Source organism: Rhodnius prolixus, unplaced genomic scaffold (assembly GCF_049639745.1).
Source record: "Rhodnius prolixus isolate KJV_2025 unplaced genomic scaffold, Rpr scaffold_7, whole genome shotgun sequence".
In the NCBI taxonomy this organism is placed as follows: domain Eukaryota; kingdom Metazoa; phylum Arthropoda; class Insecta; order Hemiptera; family Reduviidae; genus Rhodnius; species Rhodnius prolixus.
Genome location: NW_027411582.1, coordinates 5,834,244 through 5,858,287, shown reverse-complemented (window position 1 = coordinate 5,858,287; position 24,044 = coordinate 5,834,244). Strand labels below are relative to the sequence as shown.

The following is a 24,044-nucleotide window of genomic DNA, read 5'->3' as shown; positions in this document are numbered from 1 at the left end:
CTAGTGAAAGTTATATCCGTGTTAAGAGAGATGTGCAGGTGTTTATTTCTTTAAATAATATTAAATTTATAAGTTAGTTGCGAAGTATTATACAAAAAATTTTCCCTTTTTTTACTTTCTCTTAATATTGTTAAGAAATGTATTGCAAACACGTATAACTATTTCAACTTATAAAATAATTTCTTTAATAATATTATGGAGAGTAAAAAAAACTATCACAATATTGTAATAACTAAACAAAAAACAATGACTCATAACGTTTATAATACTTCTTTACTTTGACTTCCAAGGATGCTTCTTTTAATATAATACTGCTTCTTGAAATGCCTACTAAATCAGATATTAATTTGGTGACGCAAGTTAAATTCTTAAGAATTAAATTTCCACATTGGAGAAACTCGACCGACCAAATTACTGTTCGTTTGAATAACTTTTCCAGTATTTTGAGATTTTCATAAAATCTGTTCCTAAAAATAGTATTTATAATGTTTTTCCCCTCCAAAAAAATAGATAAAGCGTATTTTTTGAGGAGGAGGAGTAGATAGATTTCTTTTAAGTGACATGATGGTTGTAATGTAGTTCTTACAAACTTTAGTAAAACTGTAAGGCAGAACTGATCTTTTAATCTGACTTCTTCATCGTGATCTCAAATACTTGGAACATGGATACATTTCTATTCTTGTACCTGCAAGAGGTCTTCATCTCTTTTTTTTTACCTATAACCAGTTACTTTGTTTCTTTTCCTCCCTCTAGTCTGTGTGCTAATAGTTCAAATTTCGCATAATAAGCTTCAGATCCTCCTTATCTCGGTGATTACTACTTCATTTGTCCGCGTAAGAAGTCTTGGAAAGCGTCATTACGAATGTGGCTACCGCGCTGTCCACAATTCTGAAACCAGCCTGTTTATCAGTCTTTCGAAATACATCTTAAAGAGCTTGGGAGACATGAAGTCCTTTGCTTTAACTCTTTGGATTCCTCAAAGGATTCAGATAAATTGTCTTTTTGTTTTACCTGATTTGGGCTTCCTTCATATTGACTTAAAAGATAATTAACTATTAATTGCTTCTTTTGCGGTTTTCTGTTGTGGATGTTTTCAACTGTAATTTGTTTTTTTACTGTTAAATATAGATTGTTTTATTGGCTTTTAGGTGTACTAATGATAAGAGGGTAGTATGTCGTGTGATTGCATGGCCTAAGTATGGAGTACAAAGGTCACTGGAACACTAATCAGTGGCTGGGCGAAGAGAGGAGGGACACTTTGCACTTAATACCTACCCTGAATACTTGACACGTCATCCATCTTTAACCAAACTATCCAGGTAGGCAGAGGTACTCTTTTATACTGAACTTTCCAAAATTCTTCTCTTCAATGATGTGTGTACTCCATACTTCAGATTTAAGTTAAATATAGGTTTGTAAGTTGGGAGCACTAAAAGAAGACACCTTCGGTGTTTTACTTGTTTTGACCCCAAATACTCAAGTGCGCGCTCTTTCATTAAATGTTGATTCTAACCTTTTGATTATTTGAAAGGGCAACATATTCATACAATGTCCCGTTGATGAAAACAGGAAATCCGGTTGGACGCGCTCTCACAACTTTCATATGTTCAAATATCAGCCTGTGCTAAATCAGAAGCTCTTTTATCTGGTCTAAGAAGGATCTGTTTTGTATCTCTGGCAGTCGCAACGCTCTAGGAAACATAACCGTCTCTTATCAGTAGCACTGCCTGAATTTAGGTGTTAGACGGATGGTTCTAGAATGGATGATAGGTCTTTCGCAGTTAGCCTCTCTATTTTGAGACAAAATTGGCCTTCTATGCTTTCGCGGTTCTTTCTTGTATGGGCTGATAAGGAGTTATCTTCACCTCGAAATAGTTATTGAATTGTCTCCGAAGTCAGGAAGTTCGTTCTACCATTGATGGTCTTCTAGTCTACAGCGGTCATTTGGTATTGCGGAAACTTAGAAGGAAGATAGGTTGTCCAAATTAGAGGTATAATTCGTCGCCTTCACAGCCTTCTTTTTTGAGGCTGTAAGAAGTTGTATTGTTTAGGATAGATAGTAAATTGATGCTTCGATACTTTTTCATGCCCATCTCGCAGTAACTCTCACTGTCTGTAACCACTGCAGTTCTTTTCTTAGTACAAACACTAAATTCAATTTTAGTTTTAAACAGCCTCAAAAATCTGGTTATTCACTTTCTTTGGAATGTCATTGAGGGCAGGGACAAAAGGTGACTTCTGATACATAGATTCAATCGCCTATCAAAAACGTTAAGAGCCAAATCGGAATTCTTTTTTTGTCTTCAGGATCCTGTTCATTAGTTTTTCTCAAGTTGATAAGTCTAATAAGTAACTGGCCAGAGCGGCGTTTAAAGATAGAAAGGTTATTCCCTGTATACTACGACTTTAGGTCTCTAATACCCGAAACCTATGTAAGTTTTAATTATAGAAATTATTATTATAAGTAAGCACCTTCCTTTTGCATTATTATTTCCAGAATTGAATAAGATTTTTGCAATTAATAATTTAATTTATTAATATCTCTTTCGAATATATGATCTTTTTTTATGAAAGTGGTGAAATTTAAAGAAAAAAAAAAGTAAGAAAATAATTAATGATAGCGAAATGCTTATCATCAGTTTTCTTTTTGAAAAAGAGACAGATTGCTGGAAGAAAGTGTGCTTACTAAGTAAGCCAGTCTGTCGCTCGTTTTGTATGGCTATAAAAAAACCTGTTCCACACGGTCAAGTATTCTATTGTTTCTTTTAATTGAAAGTTTTTATATTATACTTCAAGCAAAATAGAGTTGGTAAACTAAAAATCTTTTGCAGACTTAAGAAAGCGTAGACGTCTAAAATAACTGAATGAAACATAGATTAGATTAGATCAGGGGTTCAACCTTTTATACTTATATTTTTTGTATGATCACATCATCCATTTGTGTAAACAAAATAAAGAATTTTTTTTAGTTTGGTGACGGCAAGTAACACTCTGGGCTAAGTGAGTGAGTATTGCCTAAAAAATGCAATAAAATATTGAAGTTTTCCAAAAGAATGTAATCAGTTTTGTTTTCCCCCATAATAATTAGATTTTTTTAAAAATTAAATTCATTTCTTATTTGCCATAATCGATTATGAAGGTTGGGGTTATATAACCTTCCCTTACGTGATCCTAAGTTCTCAGTTGTTAGGACTATGCCGTAGGGTAAAGAACAACTAACGATGGTTATGCACGTTATGTATAAGTTGTTTTTAAGTTTAATGAAGTTCACTTCAGTTCCAACTTTAGATTGCTAAGTGCGTGTTACGAATCACCTATTCCTTTGAAATAGTTCAGATAAAAAAAAAAGTTCCGTGTGCCCTTGAAATAGTAATAGATCTACAATACTTTTTTTGTTCTTTTATTTCTTGAACTTCCTTTCTCATTTAGTGTCATGCTCTGATTAATTTCCAAGTAATGCGTGTTCTACTAATAGCCCTTAGGTGAAATTTAATTGGTAAATTAAGTTCTGTTTTTTTTTTCTATATACTATTGTTTTAATAGATTGTGTCTTTTCAATTCAAGAATTAAAAGTAAAAGAAAAGGATTAATGCTAAATGCATCATTCACTTTTAATTTTGAAATGAATAAGAGTTTGTATTATATGTGTAATGTGAAGGTGATTAACGTATGAAATAGTTTTATCTTAGTTTTACACTTTCATCTTTTCTGTAACAGTTTTAACTGCAATTGTTTTCTACAATTTGTACATATAGTGATTTATCTGTTTTAAGAGACCTGAGTTGGTGTTCGAGGTAAAAATAAAGGACCAAAGGATTCAAGATTAGTGAATTTGAGAAACGGATCTGCTTACCTATTTGAGAATGAGATAGGTTGGAGTACCATTTAAAGAACCGTAAGTTGTTAGTTACTTTTCTCTTAGATTTTTAAAAATAGGTAGTTACTACATTGTTCTGTAACTATTTCTTATTTCTTTTACAACTCAAACTTGGTGTTCTGTTTTGGTACCATTGTCCTTCAGTTATTAGGATTCTAGCCTAAATTCTTTTACCGAAAAAGTGACTTTACGAAACAATGTTTCATTTTTTAAGTTTTCATCTACATACTATTTATCCAATTTAATTAATTTATTGATTACTCATCTACAATTACTTTGCAAGTTGTTTCTTATTAGCTAATTGCCATATTTTATCCTTTATTGCCTCTGGATAGAGTTATATGACCAACTTCTCCAATAATGCATTTCACTTAATAGCTGTACGTTTATACCTTTTTTGTTGTAAGAGTCCAAATTTCATTTCACAACACTTTACTTTCAAAAATGGTGCTCACATTGAAGATTTGGTGTTTTTTTTAACATTTTTTTTGCTCTAGAGCACTGAATTTAGTAATCTATGAGTCTTTTCATCTTCGTATATCTTTCTACCCACATATTTTCTCGAAGCTCAGTCGACACTCGATCCAAAATATTTGAAAGGGATGGTTCCTTTCAGCTCTCCTTCTTGCAAGTCTAATTTTAGGACTTTGCATTAGATTCTCCTTCTTTGAGGTTTACTAGAGTAATAATTATTTTAATTTCTAAATAAAGGGAACAAATAGTAAAATAAGAAATGATTCAGCAGTGAAATATTCTACGACCGTATTAGTTTTACAAATGTAGGACAGATTTGTAACTTATATACAAACACACATTGACGTCCAAATACGCATAAACACACCATCCATGTAGGTTGGTTTCTGTTGGTGTCAGGACACTCACACTTATATATGTTAAGATGGCAGGATGGACTGAAGAAGGAGGTTCGTTATATAAAAAAAAGTGTGTCACATACTTCAGTGCAAATTCAAATTCAGTTTAAATTGGATTTTTGCTATTTCTTATTTTCCTAAATTTCGTCTTAGTTTTAGCGAATTACTTCCATGACAATCTTTTGTGTGAGAATCAATCCCATTTCCACATTAACTCTCCAGTTGATCTTATCCTTTATCTTGGATACATTTAATATAAATATACCAGTACGACGTATGGTATGTTGTCTAAGAATTTATTCTCAGCTAGGGCTGTGGTAAGATACTTGTTTCCTTCGTCAGACTGTGAGCCATTCTACTTCTAAAACTGGCCGGCTGGATGACTATAGTCTTCAGATAAAAGTGTAGATCTGAGCTGGGGAACTAAGGTTCCAGCGCTCAGTTAAATTGGCATTAATCTTCAGCGTAACTCAAACTACTTTCATATGTACATATATATTTCTTAATTTCCTGTCGTGAAAACTCAAAATTTATAAAACTGTTGACATTGTTTTGTTTCTTTACTTTCACGAACAGTAGAAGAAAGTGAAAATTTGTTAATTCAAAATATCTGAATCTTTCAGAAATCAGGAATATTAGCTTTCCACTTTCTAGAATAAAAGCCACTAATGGCAGTAAATCTAATTCTTTATCTAGTAAAAATCAAGACCAGGAGAGACTAGATAAATTCCTAGACAACATACCACACGTCATACAATAAATATATCGTGTGTATTTGCATAAACATTTTTTTTTAATAAAAAGTATAATATATATAAATCCGGTTCGCCAGCTTTGGACAAGAAATTCCATCACGGCCAAAATCTAGAACTCTGGCTGACACTTCCGGGTCACATAAATTGCGCGCTACCTCAAAACGTTTTGTGGCAAGCTTTGGAGATGTTTTTTCTCCATCATTTTGACTATTTTCAATGCATGTAATGATGTTTTTTTAGATTTTGACTACTTTCAATGCATGTAATGATGTTTAATTATTTGATCAATTAAAACTTTGATTATGTTGATGAATTTTCCAACTTTCTATTTTTTTATTCTCTCCTCAATGTCAGCTATTTATTTTTTATTCAATTGATCTTAAAATGATAGTTTTTTATTTATATTTTTCTAGTTCTGCCGAGTAAGTGTAAATTAAACTCTTCACCTAATGATCGAACTCTGATGATGGATCTAAGTCCCAGACCTGCATGAAAATAAGGTAACCATGATTTTCAAGAAAATGGCATTTTGGAAAATAACTGTTTTTCCGGAGAATTTTATTTATTTTTATTTCCACGAAAATTGTAGACTATAAAGATCACATTTGAAATCGAAGGGTAGACCTATTATTCGAGAAAATTCGGTACTCTGTATTTTTCACTTGAAACTTTTCGTTAAAATTTATAATAGGAGGGTTTCCTTAATAGGGAGCTTTTCATTTAAAGTCCCATTTCTGGGAAATCTTTGGTTTAACCCAATGGCTTTTCCATTAGTTTTATTAGTGCCTTGAATTAAATATGTTGGCTAAATTTTCGACTTTTACTTCGCAGAATATTGTCACTTACAACTATGAGAGTTGGTATTAGAGAAATAACACACGTCATAATTAATATGTTCAGGTGATATCTTGGCGAAAGACTGGAGGTCACTGAGTCAAGTGATAGGTGATTGTGCCGCCAGGGTAGCCAACCGGTTCTATATTTTTATAAAGTTCACTTTTGTTTGTTCACCAGTTCCTGTACTTCGGTGACCAACACTCGCTTCCTTCTGATTAGTAATTTAACCTATATTTATTCTATTTATCGTAATTCTTCGTCTACTTCTAAGAGTGTTGCTGAGTTTTTTTAATAACTTAGTCGGCATGCTAAATTCACTCATCCTGCATTTTATGCTTCTATTAAGGCATTCTCAATGTATTACTTTGAATGAGAATTGTACAATATGGGTAAAACTACAGTCCGGGCTCTTCAGAACACACCTTTCAACAGTTGTAAACAAAATAATAATAATATAAAGAACCGTTAAGTGTAAAGTATAGAACGATGCGATCTCCAGAATGTTTTTTTCTACTCCTTCTTCCCTAGAAGAAGGGAGAATAAAAGATTAGTTTAAAGGTAACAACGACCTTGACTGAGGCCAAGTTCACTCTTCGCCTCCAGTTTAAAGAATGGCCGGGTTTCCGTTCCTTTGATTGTGACCCTTCCTATTGTGTTACTGCTAGTTAAGGAAAAGAAATTCTCATTATTCTATTTTAGTTACTTGAAGAAATTAAAATAATCCTGATTATAATTATTATTCTCTATATCTTGTAACCATCTCCAAAACATTTTTTTTTGTAAAGTAGGTTACCTACCTCAAATAGTATTTATTCTATTCGGGAAAATAACTAATTTAACTTCTTTAAAAAACATAAATTCTCACATAGTTGTAATAAATACACTTCCTTCCGCTAATATTTAAAAAAAGTAAGTCGTAAGTTAATCACACATGCTTTAATTATATTCATAATTGTGAATCTCTATGTAATTGTTTGTTGATGCAACAATGAATGTAATTTAGTGTTTCCCATTTATTTGTAAAAACAACAACTGAGTGGAATTAAGTCGACTTTTAAAGTAAAAATAATTGCAATTGTGTTGAATGGGTGGCTGCTCTGGTAGATGAATAGTTCTCTGGAGGGTGGTCTGATCATAGCACTTAGTGTCTTTCAAAGAATTGCTCACATGAGGAGATGGTGCCACACCTGCTAAATATTGATAAAACATTCCCTCACGTCGGAAATATTTTATTTATTACTTTGTAGGAGTTGCTTTTGAACAAGTGGAGCGAAGAATTGGGAATACATACGCACATACATTGGCACTTATCGACTAGAAGCAACACATGTGCGTGCATCAGTTTTATAATAATACATTTTGGGACTGAAGCAGCCATTTTTTTTTTTAACTGTTAATATTGTAGATGTTATTTTCAAAATTATTTAGAAATATTATTTATATACATTTGTGATTATTAAAAAATCCAGTTATTGAATTTAGTCACCAGAGATACTTGGACTACTAACCGTTATGAAATATTTGGCTCTAGTCGTTCTTCCGGGGGCCTAGATTTCTTTAGACTTCTACGTTACTACAGTTCTTGATTTTCTTAGATGATGTAAGGTCAGAATAATCTGATGCTTAAAATTCCCAGTCAGTAAAGAATTAACAACCAGAAGCTGTAAAAGGTAAAACATTTTTTCGTAAATACTTGATAATTGTATCTAATTTTTGTTCGAATAATTGTTCTACCAACATCCTTTACCGAAGATTTCTCCAAAAATTAATTGCAAAATAATAAGAATTTATGACGTTTTAATAATCGAGATAATGATTCGTAATACTTACAAATATGTAATAGTTATTTAATCAAGAGCTGTAATTATAATACAATAACTTTTTCAATAAAATTAAAATATTTTGAACCAAATTAAATTATGTTTAATGAGTTATTGAATGAGAAATGGTTTAATTGTTTGAAAAAGACATGCAAGGAGAAAATATTTCAATTTATGATCAAGTTTAATTCGTTGAAGCATTGTTGTTACATACAAATTCATAATAATTTTACAATATTGAATATTGTTAATAACTTAGGATTGAATAGGTATAAATAATTTAGTGAATTTTCATGTAGTTTTTATTATTGTTAATAATAATATCTTCGTTCGTCTTTCTTTAGGTCCATCCTTTAAATCCAGCATCCACAATAGTTGAGGTGTTTCGCAATCCATTTCATCATTCTAGGGAAATCAAACCAAACTATCTTATTGAGCTGTTTTTCAGGTAAGCTTTAATTTTATTAGTACATTACCTTGAATAGATAAAACTTTTTATCAGATGAATTAAATCTTTCCCTTGAAAGGTTTTAATTTGATTGAAAAATACGATGTTCAATCGTTTGTGAATTCTGTAGCTTCTTTGTATTGACTCTATTTAAACAAAATAATAAATCAGAAATAGAAGTCCTTATATTTAAATTAAAAAAAATTGGGCAACCTTATTAGAAATACTATACATTCTGTTCTTTCTTTAACATTAGGAATAGAAAAAAAATAGAGGTACTAAAGTCATGCCAGTGCTATCTAGCGGCAATAGCTTAAACTAGAGAGATGTAATTCCATAGGAACTAGTTCCAGTGATCACCGCTAGGTAGCATGAACATGTACTTAGACAGTATTAAAATAAACATTAAATAACTTCCTAACCAAACAACTGTCCGGTAGAACTGGGGTAAAAATATTACATTTGGTTCTGTCCAAATGTTCACTTTATCATGTTACAACAGTAATAATTTGCTTTATGTATTAAATGTTCCTCACCATCGTTGATAAACATATTATATCGTCAGTATTTTAAAAAGAAGTATTCCTCTAAAAAGATGTTCATGTTTAAAATTCACTTTTTACCTCATAATTTGATGTTTTTTTATGATTGATAGTTTTAAGTTGATGCTGCTGTAACTAAGTCAGTGAGAACTTTACATACCTTAGAAAACTAAATTGTATTGTCTATTTGCATTAAGCGATAACTTCCTAGGAAATTAAACAACTCGTTTTTGCATCATTACTGTTTTGAGGGCTTCATGCAGGTAAGCAACATTTTTTGTGTATACCTTTATTTTTAATTAGGAGTTGATGTGATTAGAAGTGTTTATGAAATTGACATGTTTCCAAGACAGTTGATAGTAGGTGCATTTTAATTGTACGCATGTAATTTTAAAAAGTTGATTTTAATCTTCATTATTTTGTTTCATTAAAATGTTTCAACGTGCATAAGTAGGTAGATTTAGTTCGTAACATGTTAATAATTTTTAGTCCTTTTTATTGTAAAAGTAAATTGCTAATTACGATTATGTTTTTGGAAATAATGAACTTCCACGTAAATATTCGCATTTCTCTGGTTCAAAGAGGAGAGTAATTTCCATGAAATTTAAATTAATAATGTAAAGTTTAGTAACGTCCTAGAATTATGAACCTTGGATTTTGCGAGGTTCTCACCAGTAGTTTTAAATTCTAACTTACTGAAGATAGATTTTTTTCTAGATATTTGTAAATTACATTTAAAACAGTTGTATAAATAATAGTTTATATAATTGTTATTTTTGTTCTCAGCGCTCTTTCGACATTCTAATTGTAATTCTGATCTAGTTCAATTCAAATAAATGGCTGCGTTGGTGACATTTTATCCAGTGTAACACATTTTAACTCCTACAGCAACAGTAAGTACATGTTTTCAGCTTACAGCATGTTGTTTCTGAGTCAAGATATTATGTCTTATTATCTAAAGATAATTAATGAAGTAATAGATTAGGTACCTAGTAAGCGCAATGATATGCTATCCAGAAGGTACATGAACTTAGATATACGTTTTTTTTTTTTGCTTACAAAAAAGTGGATGTGCCTACACTTTTAATGATTCTCTATCATCTTAGAGCTTTTTAGTGATCAAATTGGTTTACTGAAGTGAATTATTAAGTCATAAACATTAGTGTTGTACAGATTCCACATTCAGGATATTTGATGGGTCTTTTTACTTCTTCGAAACTGAACTTTTTTCAACAATTAAGTCAAGTATCTCAAATAGGCAGATAGGGCGTGTTGTCTTCCGCTATTATAACCCATGTTTAATGAGTTATTGAATGAGAAATGGGTTAATTGTTTTAAAAACACTCACTTTTCATACAAACTCTATTGATAGTAAGTTTACAATATTGAATATGGTCATTAACTTAGGATTGAATAGGTACAAATAATATTGTGAATTTTAATGTAGTTTTTATTATTATTGTTAATCATTATCTTCGTTCGTCTTTCTTTAGGTCCATCCTTTAAATCCAGCATCCACAAAAGTTGAGGTGTTTCGCAACCCATTTCATCATTCTAGGGAAATCAAACCAAACTATCTTATTGAGCTGTTTTTCAGGTAAGTTTTAATTTTATTAGTACATTACCTTGAATAGATAAAACTTTTTATCAGATGAATTAAATCTTTCCCTTGAAAGGTTTTAATTTGATTGAAAAATACGATGTTCAATCGTTTGTGAATTCTGTAGCTTCTTTGTATTGGCTCTATTTAAATCAATGAATAAATCAGAAATAGAAGTCCTTATAATTAAATTAAAGAAATTGGGCAACCTTATTAGAAATACTATACATTCTGTTCTTTCTTTAACATTAGGAATAGAAAGAAATAGAGGTATTAAGAACATGTTAATGCTATCTAGCGGCTGTAGCTTAAACTAGAAAGATGTAATTACATAGGAACTAGTTCTAGTGTTTACCGCTAGGTAGCATGGGCATATACTTTGACGCGATTAAAATAAACATTGGGAAGGGATTAGCTATGAGGTTAGCATACTGTACTCCCACGCGGAGGTCCGGTTCGAATCCAGCAGCTGACCCTTAGATTTTCTCTTCCTTCTCTGTCCACGGTGATGGACAGTGTTGTCTGTAACGAGAGAACACTGTCCGGAGGCCGGCAGTGCACTGGAAAAAGCTCCGGGCGCTAATGACCTCAGCTGTTGATGCGCCAAAAAAAAAAAATTAACATTAAATAACCTCCTAACCAAACGACTGTCTGGTAAGACAGTGGGTAAAAAGGTTTTGTCGAAATATCCTCTATGTCATGTAGTAACAGTAATAATTTGCCTTATTTATTAAATGTTCTTCACCAACGTTGATAAACATTTTATATCGTTCGAAAATATATTTCATTTTCTTTGAAAGAAAGGTTTAGGTTCTTTAAAAAATGATTTAAACGTTCATTTATTCACATTTATTTAATTTTTATGAATACTTAATCAATTATTATACTTTTTTTTCTTGGTTCCTAATTCAAGCTAAACTCAGTAAAAACTAATATTTTATGTACATAAATATTGTTGATTTTCAGATTAAAAACCTCTGATACTGGAGTACTGCCTGCAAAACTGTTCATCAATAAAAGCCCAAGTAAAATAGACATAAATCATCTATCCTAGGAAATTTTAGTGAAGAATCAATTAATAAAACAAGTATTATGTAGTTACTGTATGTATTATGCACGTTAATTTCACAATATAATGTTAGAATTTTTACTTCTAATTGTATATTCTTTGTTTTAAATAAAATGTTTATTTAGTTTGCTGCATAAAAAAAAATATAAATTTAAAAAAAAAAATCTTATATATTCTCCTTTTCATCCCCCCCCCCAAAAAAATTGTTTTATTATCATGTTGGTACAGATTTATTGTTAAAAAGCGTTTAATTTTAAAAAAAAAAAAAAGAATAAAATGGAAAACCTGAAAAATGGTTAGAAATAGCTGCGAGAGTGGAAGGAATAAAAAAAAATCTTTAAAAAAGGTAACAGAACTTTTGGAAAAATTAAAAATAGTCACTTAATTTCACTGTAATGCTGCTGTTTCTGGATTTGACGGTTAATATGAAAGGCGATCCTAGATTGGATCGTTTTGTTTTGAAAATCATGAAGTAAAATAGATATAAATAAAAAAAAGGAAAATTAGTTTCAAAAATGGCTACAAGGTAGCAGCACTTACTAGACATCAATTATATAAACATTTTAGTTCACATATTTGCCACCAGGTAGCACTAAAACTACTACAGTCAAGATTTCTCTTCAGTACGACTTGAGTGTCGATGGGGGATAGATCGCTCTGTCGCTCGTCACCTTAAACATATCTACTCTAGTCTCACATCGTCAAATATGAAAGAGGTAAGAAGACATATGTCTGTATAGTCAAAAATAAGAATTATAATAACAAATATTCCAATCAAATACGAAAAAGGTACAATGGTAACAAATGTCAGTCTCGTCTAAAAATCACTAACATCAACATACACGAAAATGCTTCTGTAAGAATTATTTAAAAAATCATAACATCAAATATGAAAAATACGTCAGTCTACTCAAAAATTTGAATTATTCTGGTGTATAAATGAACATCAAATATGAAAAATAGGTATCGTGCATATATATATACGTCCATCTACTCAAAAATTTGAATTATTCTGGAGTATAATTGCCCCACCCTCCCGCCCAGCAAAAATAACTTACCTATATAGTCTGGCAGTACTACTGTACACACGACAAGCAAGAAACATTTGATGCATTTTTTCAGCAAAAAACAATTTATTTTAGCTTACATCCAGTATCATTAATTAACACATTCATAATGCCATCAAACTGTATTATACGTCACAATTAAAAAAGCTTGAGCTACATAATAATTAATAAAAACAATGGAGTTAATAACGAATGAACTGCAGTTCGTACTGTCACTCCTAGGTAACGGAATATCACTATTTTTACCATTAGATTTCTCTTTCTAGACTTTGGATGTCTTTATAACTATTTTTTTATGTATTCTTTTTTCGTATCTTTTTAATTATTTTAAATTTCTTATTATTTTAGAGATTAAAAGGAAAAATAAATACTATATTATAAAATAACTTTTTTTTGTGTTATTTAAAAATATATTATAAACTGTTTTACAATAAGTTTAATAAAATCTTTAAAGAGTTTGGGAAACCTTCAATCTACTCGTCACCCTCGAGACTTATATAGGACCTCCCTTCACTCATATTTAAGCAATTAAGTTAAATAATTGTGAATGAAAGGAGTCGTCAATATAATCATATTGACACATTTAATCAAATTAGAGTGAAAGGAAGTTCTATATAAGTCTAGTGGAGCTGTGTCTAGAAATTTTGCCCAAATCTGACTGTAAACATGCACATTAACTAGTAACTACATAAAGAAATAATTTCCAAAAATAAAAATAAACTGTTAAAGATTGTTATTATTAACTTACAAAGACAGATAAAAAAGAATTATATTTAAAGTAGGTGACAATTTCTGCATTTTCCAGTGCTTTTTTACTTCTTCTTTTCCAAAATAGATCGACCTAAGCTTCAAATCTAGCATTGGTCTTAATATTAACGTTCATAAACAGAAAAAGAACAATTCTATTCAAGGTAGGTGACTATTTCTATATTTTCCAGGGCTTTTTTACTTCTTCTTTTCCAAAATAGATCGACCTAAGGTGCACAATCTAATCATGGCATAATTATTAACTTACAAAGACAGAAAAGAAGAATTCTATTCAAACTAGGTGACTATTTCTGCATTTTCCAGTGCTTTTTTACTTCTTCTTTTCCAAAATAGATCGACCTAAGGTGCACAATCTAGCATTGGCTTGATTATTAACTTACAAAGACAGAAAAAGAAGAATTCTATTCAAACTAGGTGACTATTTCTGCATTTTCCAGTGCTTTTTTACTTCTTCTTTTCCAAAATAGATCGACCTAAGGTGCACAATCTAGCATTGGCTTGATTATTAACTTACAAAGACAGAAAAGAAGAATTCTATTCAAACTAGGTGACTATTTCTATATTTTCTAGTGCTTTTTTACTTCTTCTTTTCCAAAATAGATCGACCTAAGGTGCACAATCTAGCATTGGCCAGATTATTAACGTTCAAAGACAGAAAAAGAAGTTTTATGTTCAAAGTAGGTGACTATTTCTGCATTTTCCAGTGTTATTTTACTTCTTCTTTTGCAAAATAGCTAGCTCAGTTTTCCGTATGTTTTCCCCGTTCTTCGCATTGAATGTGTAGAAATAGATCGACCTATACTGTAATATCTTCGGCTGGTCGTGATTAAAAAGTTTCCCCAAATCTGCTTCAAGGTAATCTTTAATAGAAAACCAGCAGAACCATCAATAATCTTTATTCGCCATTTTTCTGACTCATAACTACTAGTATAATATTTACAACAGGCTGCAACAATTTACTTAAAACCATTTCCTATGAGACCTGATTTCAGATGGGTTTTTGGGGAAGTGCTATCTCTCAACCTTACCTCTCAGTTAGCTCTTAAGTTTGAATTTCAGTTCAAACACTGGTAATATATTAAATTTATTTATTTAATAATCATTAAAAAATTCCGAATTTAAAGAAAATCCATCGAGAAGATTTTAACAAAATCTTAAAAGAAAATTGTGAAAATCAGCTGTTTAACTTCGTCTTAAAAATTTGAATTTCTTTAAAAAACATTCTAAAGATTAAAATTGACATTATAATGTTTTAATTAAAGTAGAAAAAACAAATTATTTAATAACTAATTAATGCAATTTTATTCTCAAAATAAGGCATGGTCACCATCTGCGTGTGTCGTCATAAAGTATTCTCAAATATATTAATTATTGAAAAAAATATTTCAAGCGTAGAAAACGATTTACTAAAATTTAAGAAACACAATCTATATTTATAAAATGATTTTTAATGTTAATAATGAAAGTACCAGATGTAACTTCGCAGTAGGTAACGATCTGTAAGGCCATTATTACCTTCAAGCTGCTGTTATCAGTTCAACTCAGGTTCTGGTAGATGTAACAACACCTCTACGCTGTAAGTACATTTTCTTAATTTAAATTGATAATATTCCATCAAATTTTTATAATTATTACTAATAGTTTATTAGGAAGAAAGGAGAAAGCATAAAACATTATTATTGTACATAATTTTATTTAAAAAACTTAAGTAAAAATAGAATAGACCCAAGCATGAATTGTTACTTCTAGGAATAAAATTGGTTGGTTCTATTACACAAAGCTTGTGAAGAGAGTGGAATTTATAAATATATTATTTTCGTATTTTTAAAAAGAATAAATCAGAAATTGAAATCCTAATATTTAAATTAATGAAATTGAGCTACCTTATTAGAATTTCTATACATTCTGTTCAAAATTAGAAATGTGAAAAAAATAGACGTATTAAGTACATGCCAATGCTTTCTAGCGGCAATAGGTTAAACTAGAAAGATGTTGCACAGAAAATAGTTCCATTGATCACCGCTAGGTAGCAAGAACATGTACTTTGACTATTAAAATAGACATTGAATAACCTCCTATCAAAACAACCGTCCGGTAGATCAATGGGGTAAAACGTTTATACCATTTTGGCCAAACATTCTCTTTATCATGTAGCAATAGTTTCCTTTATTTATTAAATGTTCATCACCCACGTTGATAAACATTTGTATGTCGTCAGTATTTTAAAAAGAAGTTTTCCTCTTAAGAAATCTCCATGTTTAAAATTTGATCCTTTTTTTTATGATTGATACTTTTAAGTTGATGCTGCTGTAACAAAGTCAGTGAGAACTTTACATACCTTAGAAAACTGATTGTATTATCTATTAGCATTAAGCAATAACTTCCCAGGAAAAATTCGTTTTTGCACCATTAATGCGTTAAGGACTTCTTACAGGTGAGCTACATTTTTTGTGTATACTTTTATTTTTAATTAGGAGTTGATGTGATTAGTAGGTTTATTAAATTGACATGTTTCCAAGACAGTTGATAGTAGATGCATTTTAAGTGTACGCATGTAATTTTTAAAAGTTGATTTTAGTCTTCATTATTTTGTTTCATAAAAATGTTTCAACGGTCATAAGCAGTTAGATTTAATTCGTAACGTGTTAATAATTTTCAGTCGTCCTTATTACTATAAAAGTAAATTGCTAATTACGATTATGTATTTGGAAATAATGAACTTCCACGTAAATATTCACATTTCTCCATTCAAAGAGGAGAGTAATCTCCATGAACTTTAAATAAAAAATCTGAAGTTTAATAACGTCCTAGAATTATGGACCTTGGAGTTTGCAAGATTCGCAACAGTAGTTTTAAATTCTAACTTACTAAAAATTGATATTTTTCTAAATATTTGTAAATTAAATTTACAACAGTTGTATAAATAATAGTTTATATAATCGTTATTTTTGTTCTCAGCGCTCTTTCGACATTCTAATTGTAATTCTGATCTAGTTTAATTAAACAAATGGCTGGGTTGATGACATTTTATCCAGTGTAACACATTTTAACTCCTACAGCAACAGTAAGTACATGTTTTCAGCTTACACCATGTTGTTTCTCAGTTAAGATATTATGTCGTATTATCTAAAGATAAGTAATGAAGTATACGATAATAGATTAGAAACCTAATAAATGCAATGATTTGCCTAAATTCAAACTATCCATAAGGTACATGAACTTAGATTTACACTTTTAATGATTCTCTATCATCTTAGGACTTTTTAGTGATCAAATTGGTTTACTGAAGTGAATTATAAGTCATAAACATTAGTGTTGTACAGATTGCACATTCAAAATATTTAATTATATAATTTGATTGGTCTTTTTACTTCTTCAAAACTGAACTTTTTGTCAACAATCAAGTCAATTATCTGAAATAGGCAGATGAAGGGTGTTGTGTTACGCTATTATAATAATAAATCTTTATTTATAATTACATAAATTTGACAAAAATTACTTCTTGTAATGATTGTACATAAAGTCACTATGTTGGTTGTACAACCGTTACAGAATGGGTAAATCAACTCATATACGTACATATATTCAAAATAAATAAAAGTAAAAACCAAAAGATAAAATTAGTATATTGTACAGTTTCCATATTTAGACTGTTCATTACTTTTTTAATATGATTAAATCCGCTATTATGAGCCATTTCATTATTTGAAGGATCCTTCTATACTTCCAGCATGGTAATTTGGAATGTACTCGGTGTGAATGAACAATACTCCTCTGTCTTAGTTATTAAACGTATGAAAGAGAACATCGCAGACATATTGCAGATTACTTATTACAAAAATTTTTAGATCAACCGAATAAGATAAATGTAGTATAAGATTAAGAATGCTCCTTTGGAGAAATCCATCTGGACCTCTTGTATATCCATTGATTGCAGAAACGTTCATTCTCAATTATTTTAATTATATACTTTATGAACCAATTTCATAAAGTTTCTGTTTTATAAAAACTGAAGTGTTTCCGCTAGGGATAGAAAGGTAAGTATTAGAAATATACAAACAGAAAGCCATGCACAAAGCTTGAATGTACCAGAATATTGCTTGCTCTATGCTGATTAAAAGTTTTTCTTTAAAGATTTTACTTATTTACGCATTTTTTTAAGTGATTATTTTTTAGAATTTTAGAGCATTTTTTATTCATTCATATTTTACTTAACCATAATTATTTCGAGTGAAAATGCAACAAAACCCGTGTTTTAAACTTAAATTCTCGCGCCTTCATCGTATAAAATACATTTCCAACTTCTCAGTTCTAAAATATTACTTGCAAAGAATGAAAAAAAAAAAAATCCCTTTAACATGTATGTACTACTTTTCTATTATTTTAATTCATAATTTTTACAGATGTTTGACAATTCGTTAATATTTTGGATAACACTACGTAACCTCCCTTACTCAGTCTGTTTAGTTAGTAATTGCAGAGTGGCCCGGGGCAGCGATGAAGTTGAAATCATTTCCCTAAACCAGTTATTCTACCGCTGAGAAGGTTGAAAGACCGAAACCGATAAGGGGTATAATAAAAATACGTACTACTTCGGACAAAATTACAAATATTACGCAATGCGGACGTAACCTCATTTTCATAAGAATAATAAATTCTTAAGCCTGTACGAAGACCTATAAAAAGTAAGGTTCAAGAAGTGTTATTTCTATTTAGAAGTGAAGAAATGAAAACCACAATTCAAGATTCTAAGACGAGGAAGATGAGTACTATCAGGTTAATTCGCTTGTAGAACGAGTTAGACCTGGACATGAATTTGACTACTTATGTTACATTAACAGTACAACTGAGGAGTCATTAAATCAACCGTTATAGATTTAATAAAAAGGAACCTTATTTATTGGTATTAAGTAATTGTTTATGTATTTTGGGGGAATCGTTTCATGTTTGTTATGTTGTATTTCGTATAATATAGCCAGTGTATGAAAAAATAAGGTGATAACGTGTATATATAATAAATATTATTACTTGAAAAAGAAAGTTATATACGTATATCGAAACATTGGTATTTATACATGATGGTGATTTCGGCAATTCAGATGAAACATTAAATGGCTTCGTAGGTAGGACTGATAAGAAGTTACTAGCTCTGTATTTCGCTGGTAATGGTTTTTGACTACTTCTTAACAAGAATGAAGAGGGTAGTACTGCCTACAAGCAGAAGTAGAATGAGAAGTACTTACTGGAGCAAGTGTTTTATGTGAACAAGATCTTCAAGAATTCATCGGCTTCATAAGGTATTTTGCTTATCTTTGTCACTTGTCCCTTTTCTCATATTTACTTTACTAAGCACTCGTTACTATTCAATTAATTATTCTTATCCATATTAATAACAAAGTGTTACAATCTAGTAAATTTAGTTATTCAGTTTTCAACGGAAGTGTTTGTTTTCGATAAATGTTCTTACGAATCGCCAAGTTTCGTGAGTGATGAAAATCATAATGGAAAATTCTAATTTTGATGTTTAGATTAATGACTCATTTTGGCGAAAATATGTCAATCTCACTACAAATTCACTGAATCTGATTTTTCGTATTTTCTCTTGAATAGCATTTACGATTTTCTGTAAACAACGTACTTTCATTATATAATTATGATCTGGAGCATGTATTGAAACATTTCTCTTGAAAAATTGATAAAAACTAAAAACTCTGTAATAAATAAAAGACATAGCAGCTGCTATGGAGCAATCTGTACTTCGTCAGAAATCATGGGGCACTTACTACCTTTCCAATTGTCAACGAATCCACTCTCCCCAATCAAAAAATCTTTAGAAAAATAGTAAATGCTCTTCGATTTGCATTGATCTTACCATTCATAATGACCTCAAAATCTTTTATTCTCCATCTAGCGAAATTCTTTTTTTGCAAAATTATTGTTGTGTGCATATCATTATTATAGTTCAGTTACATTTATTTAATTTTATCAATAATAATTGATCAGTGGTTATAGATATTAAATGTGATTCTTTAGCTTTTTTGAATTAAATGAAATACTTTTGATCAAAGTTGAACTTGAAAAATTGTTTATTTTGTTGACAAACTTAATAAACTAATGATTTAAATTTATGGCAGAGTGCAAATAGACTAAAACAAGTTTAATAGAACGTTAAATTGCAACGTAGGAGTAATTCATGTTAAAATAATTTAATGTTTTAAGATGATAAGAATACGTTCTAAAAGATAGATCTGTTTAAAAGATTTAAACTAAACTTTCAGCATTAATATTTTATTTATTTCTTAAATTGCTGAAAGATACAAATTTATCTTAAACAAATGGTTGCGTTTTAATTTGCAGTATCATTGAATAGAATGCTTTTTAATTAAAGATTTACTCTATAAACGGTTTTTTTTATTGAATAATAATCTTTTTCAGATTGAAAAGAGCCAATAGCTGCAAAACCGTCCGTCAACTAAATTGGAAATGAAAACGGCGTTGAGAAAACATCGATCAAATGAGTATGTACAAACAACTTTTGCTATGAATTAGTTGCTAAAAATTGTATTATTTAGGTATGTGTAATTTGCATGTTTGTATCGGAATCTTTTTTATTTAAAGATTTTTTGACTTAAAGTGAAAATAAAAAGTATCATCTAGTAATGAATAACTTCATAATTTACATTCTACAATACAAAAAATATACATATAAATCAATAAAATACAAAAAGAATTGTTAAAAAACATTTAAACCTAATACAGAAACTTAAAATAATTAATAAATAGCTATTTTCAAAGGTATTGGTTTTAATTTTAATGAAAAATTCTATATCAAATACTATACAGTAGCATGCAACTGCTGTAGTCTTTATTCACTATTTTTTAATTAAATTAAACTGTTTTGTGAAGAAAATTGAATATATGTTGGTCGAAACAAAAAGAAAACAAAAATTCTGGACTAAAAGTTGAATTTGCTTTAAAAAAGGTTTAGCTCAACAATAAATGCTTTAACATTACCTCAGCATTGTTAATAAGTTCAAATGATTTTCTTTTTACAATCCTATACATTATAATTAATTAAAGATACATTCTTTTGAGAAATTTATAATTTAAATAATTTCATTAATATTTCGAAATGAATCAATTATTAAAAAATATATTATTTAGGTGTAATATGTAAAGTGCATGTTTATCTCACAGTCTTATTAATTATATGCATTATTTAGTAGAAGAATAAAAAAAAACTTTTAATTTAAAGAAGTATAATACATTTATTTCATACTAATTTTTTGTTACATAATCTTAGTATTTTACTTTCTATGATAAGAAAATATACATATATAATTTAACAGAATACAAAAAGAAGTGCTAAAAAACGTTTAAAACTAACAAAGAAACTTAATAAAACAGAGATATTTGAGTAAAAAACAAAAATAAAAGATTAGTTTAAAAGAAATCCGTCTGAGGGCGCCACTTAACACAGATGTAAAAATAGTTCCAGATATAGCCACCAGGTAACAGTGCAGTAACCTTCCTCTATATACGTGAACAGCCAAATTCTCGTCAGTACGACCTAAGTATGGCACGGGGCAAGGCCGCTCCAAACATATCTTATCTAGTTTAACATTCATCACTTCTCTCCCAAAGAATCATGATGTTGGGATAATAGTAAGGGAGATGATGTTGCTTGGATGGTCGTAGATAACTCTTCTCTAGGTTAGAGAGGTAAACTGGTGACACAGTAAAATAAGTAGTAACCAACGTCAAGAAGTACGCAGATATTCTTAACTTCCAAAGGCACTACCTGAGAGAGAATAATGAAGCTAATATTCTACAAAATAAGGAAACTATAAGTGCAAAATTGGTTGAAAAACAAGTAAGTTCTTAATCTTACATAAAATTGCATGAGCATGGCTGGAACACCTCCAAGTTCACTGGTTTTCTGTTCTCAATATTTCTTTGCAATATAAAGTATAAATGATAAATCCCTTTTAGCTCCTACTTTTTACTATTCATTTTGCTTCCCTTCCTCTGCAGTCTTTAAGTTTAATTATTTATTATTTCACTGAAAAAATAAATGTTTAAAACAATTTTTTCCCTTATAGGTATTAGATAAATTATCAGATTATGCTATTAAAATTATATAAAAAAGATAATTAGATAATATGTTCGGTTTGTTTTATATATGCTCAAGGTCCTTGAGCCCTTTATGCAAATGTTGTTCACTTGTGTGCTGAAATTTTCATCAATCAGGCGATGTTTTCAGAATAAAGAAAAACCTTTCCTTTCTAATAGCTGCCTTTATTTATATTCTTACAGATTTAAAAATGCAATTCAAAATTCTAGCATGCAAAAAAGTTTAAATATTTGCCATCAGGTAACAGTGCTGAAACGTTCCTGTATATATAGATTAGTAGGGGGTAGAGCGATGTGTTCATGACAAAGGTTCTCCCCACCCTTACATATCCCTCTCTTATATAGGCAAAGAGGGAAATGAAAAAGACGTTTAGGAAATTGGTCAAATGAGTAAGTACTATCAACTTTTCTTCTAAATCAATTACTTACAAAATTGCATGTTTGTATCACAATCTTATTTATTAAATGATTTTTTGACTTAAAGTAAAAATAAAAAGTATTATTTAGTAGGAGAATAAATAGAAACCTTTAATTTGAAAAAATAAAATTATTTATTTGCAGAAGATATTTTGTTTTTACATAGATTTCAAATTTTACATTCTATTATACGAAAGATATACATATAAATCAATAAAATACAAAAAGAATAGCTTAAAAACGTTTAAAACTAACAGAGAAACTAAGAATAGTAAAGAAATTAAGGTAAACAAAATTAGTTCCAAAAAAATCCGTCAGAGGGCGCCACAAGACAGATGAGAAAATAGTTCCAGAAATCGCCACTAGGTAGCAGTGCTGTAACCTTCCCTATATATACGGCAACACAGGTAATTCTCGTCAGTACGACTTGAGTAATGCAGGGGGGTAGGTCGCTCTGTCACTCCCAAACATATCTATCTATCTAGTTCTAGTCTAACATTCATCACCTCTCTCTCAAAGAATCATGATGTCGGGAGATGTTGTCGCTTCGACATTTGTAACCTTCCCTCTAGGTTTTCTCTTTTACTTCTACCACTCTCTAGACTGTGATGTTGTCGCTTCGACGGTTCTCCCCACCCTGCCCCGCCCTCCCAGCGAACTTAGTTATATAGCCCCCGGAGCAAGATGGCGGCAATCAACTCACCTGTTCACCAGTGGCCACTAAATCGCCCAGCTGACTGTTAGCTCTTAGTTCACTCTCACGACTCTGCCGGTCATTTGTAACCTTCCCTCTAGGTTTTCTTTTTTACTTCTACCACTCTCTAGACTGTGTAACCTTCCTTTTAGGTTTTCCTTTTTACTTCTACCACTCTCTAGACTGTGTAACCTTCCTTTTAGGTTTTCCTTTTTATTTTTTCGCATTTTCTTCGTCATTCCGAAATACTAATGAAATATTACATATTTTTATCGTTTTATTTTTACTTTTTTAAATGAATTAAATTAAATATAAAAATGAATAATATAATTTTTTAAGACTTTTTTATTCAGAGACAAACTTATATTTTTTTAAGCATGCAATTTTTAATTGTGATAAAATCATGCACATTACGTATAATAATTACATACCTTTTTTTTTTTTTTAGATTCCTAACCAATGTTGGAATTGATGGTCTTTATCACTTGGGCTTCCATTGATGAACAGTTCTGCAGGCAGTCCTCTGGAATCCCCAGTATTTAATCCTGAAAATGAACATTATTTTTTGTAATTTAAATAATTATAATGTTTACTGAGTTTTACCTAGCATAAGAAGCTAGAGAAACAAATCTGTAAATTAGAAAAATTAAATAAAGACGTCTTTAAATGAACTAAAGAATTGAGTATTTATTAAAGCACCTAAAACTTTTCACGCAATGAAAATAAAAACCCCAAAAAACATATCCCTTAGGAATAAAATTAATTTTATTGGAAAAATATAATACACATAATCTACTAGCATTATTATTATGAAATTATTTTTTCGAATATTAATTAAAATATAAGTTCGACTAAAACTAGTTATATATAATTGGAAAATAATGCAGAATTCACATGCATCTTTGGTGTTGAATTTTTCAATTGAATTACAACTACATTCAACTAAAAATTAAAGATACAAAAAAAGAATAATTTGTATTAAAAAAATATTAATTCTTGTTGTATCACGATGAACGTAATAAACAATAAGATAAGACTTACCTGGATATCTTCATATTAATGGTCGTGCAGCTGGAAGTATAGGAAGACCCTTAAAACTCCATCTCAGGTAAAAGCTGAACTTAACGGGGCTACTATTTCACAAA

At 30.1% G+C, this 24,044-nt stretch overlaps 1 protein-coding gene across 27 annotated transcripts in view; it reads left to right on the top strand.

Moving 5' to 3' along the window:
• LOC141446838 (uncharacterized) overlaps positions 1 to 23,578 on the top strand; it is a 366,903-nt gene extending 343,325 nt beyond the window's left edge. For 11 of the 27 annotated variants that reach the window (XM_074113680.1, XM_074113677.1, XM_074113693.1 and 8 more), the window contains 9 exons: positions 1,149 to 1,319; positions 3,774 to 3,895; positions 5,918 to 6,004; positions 8,506 to 8,609; positions 9,265 to 9,414; positions 16,614 to 16,719; positions 18,779 to 18,952; positions 20,091 to 20,173; positions 21,148 to 21,456. Coding sequence is in view for 2 of the 27 variants with exons in the window: in XM_074113696.1 (XP_073969797.1) it covers positions 3,774 to 3,827 (54 nt within the window). In the remaining 25 variants the exon portion in view is untranslated. The other 16 variants (XM_074113696.1, XM_074113697.1, XM_074113682.1 and 13 more) reach the window with 14 other exon arrangements.
• Positions 23,579 to 24,044: the final 466 nt, after the last annotated feature.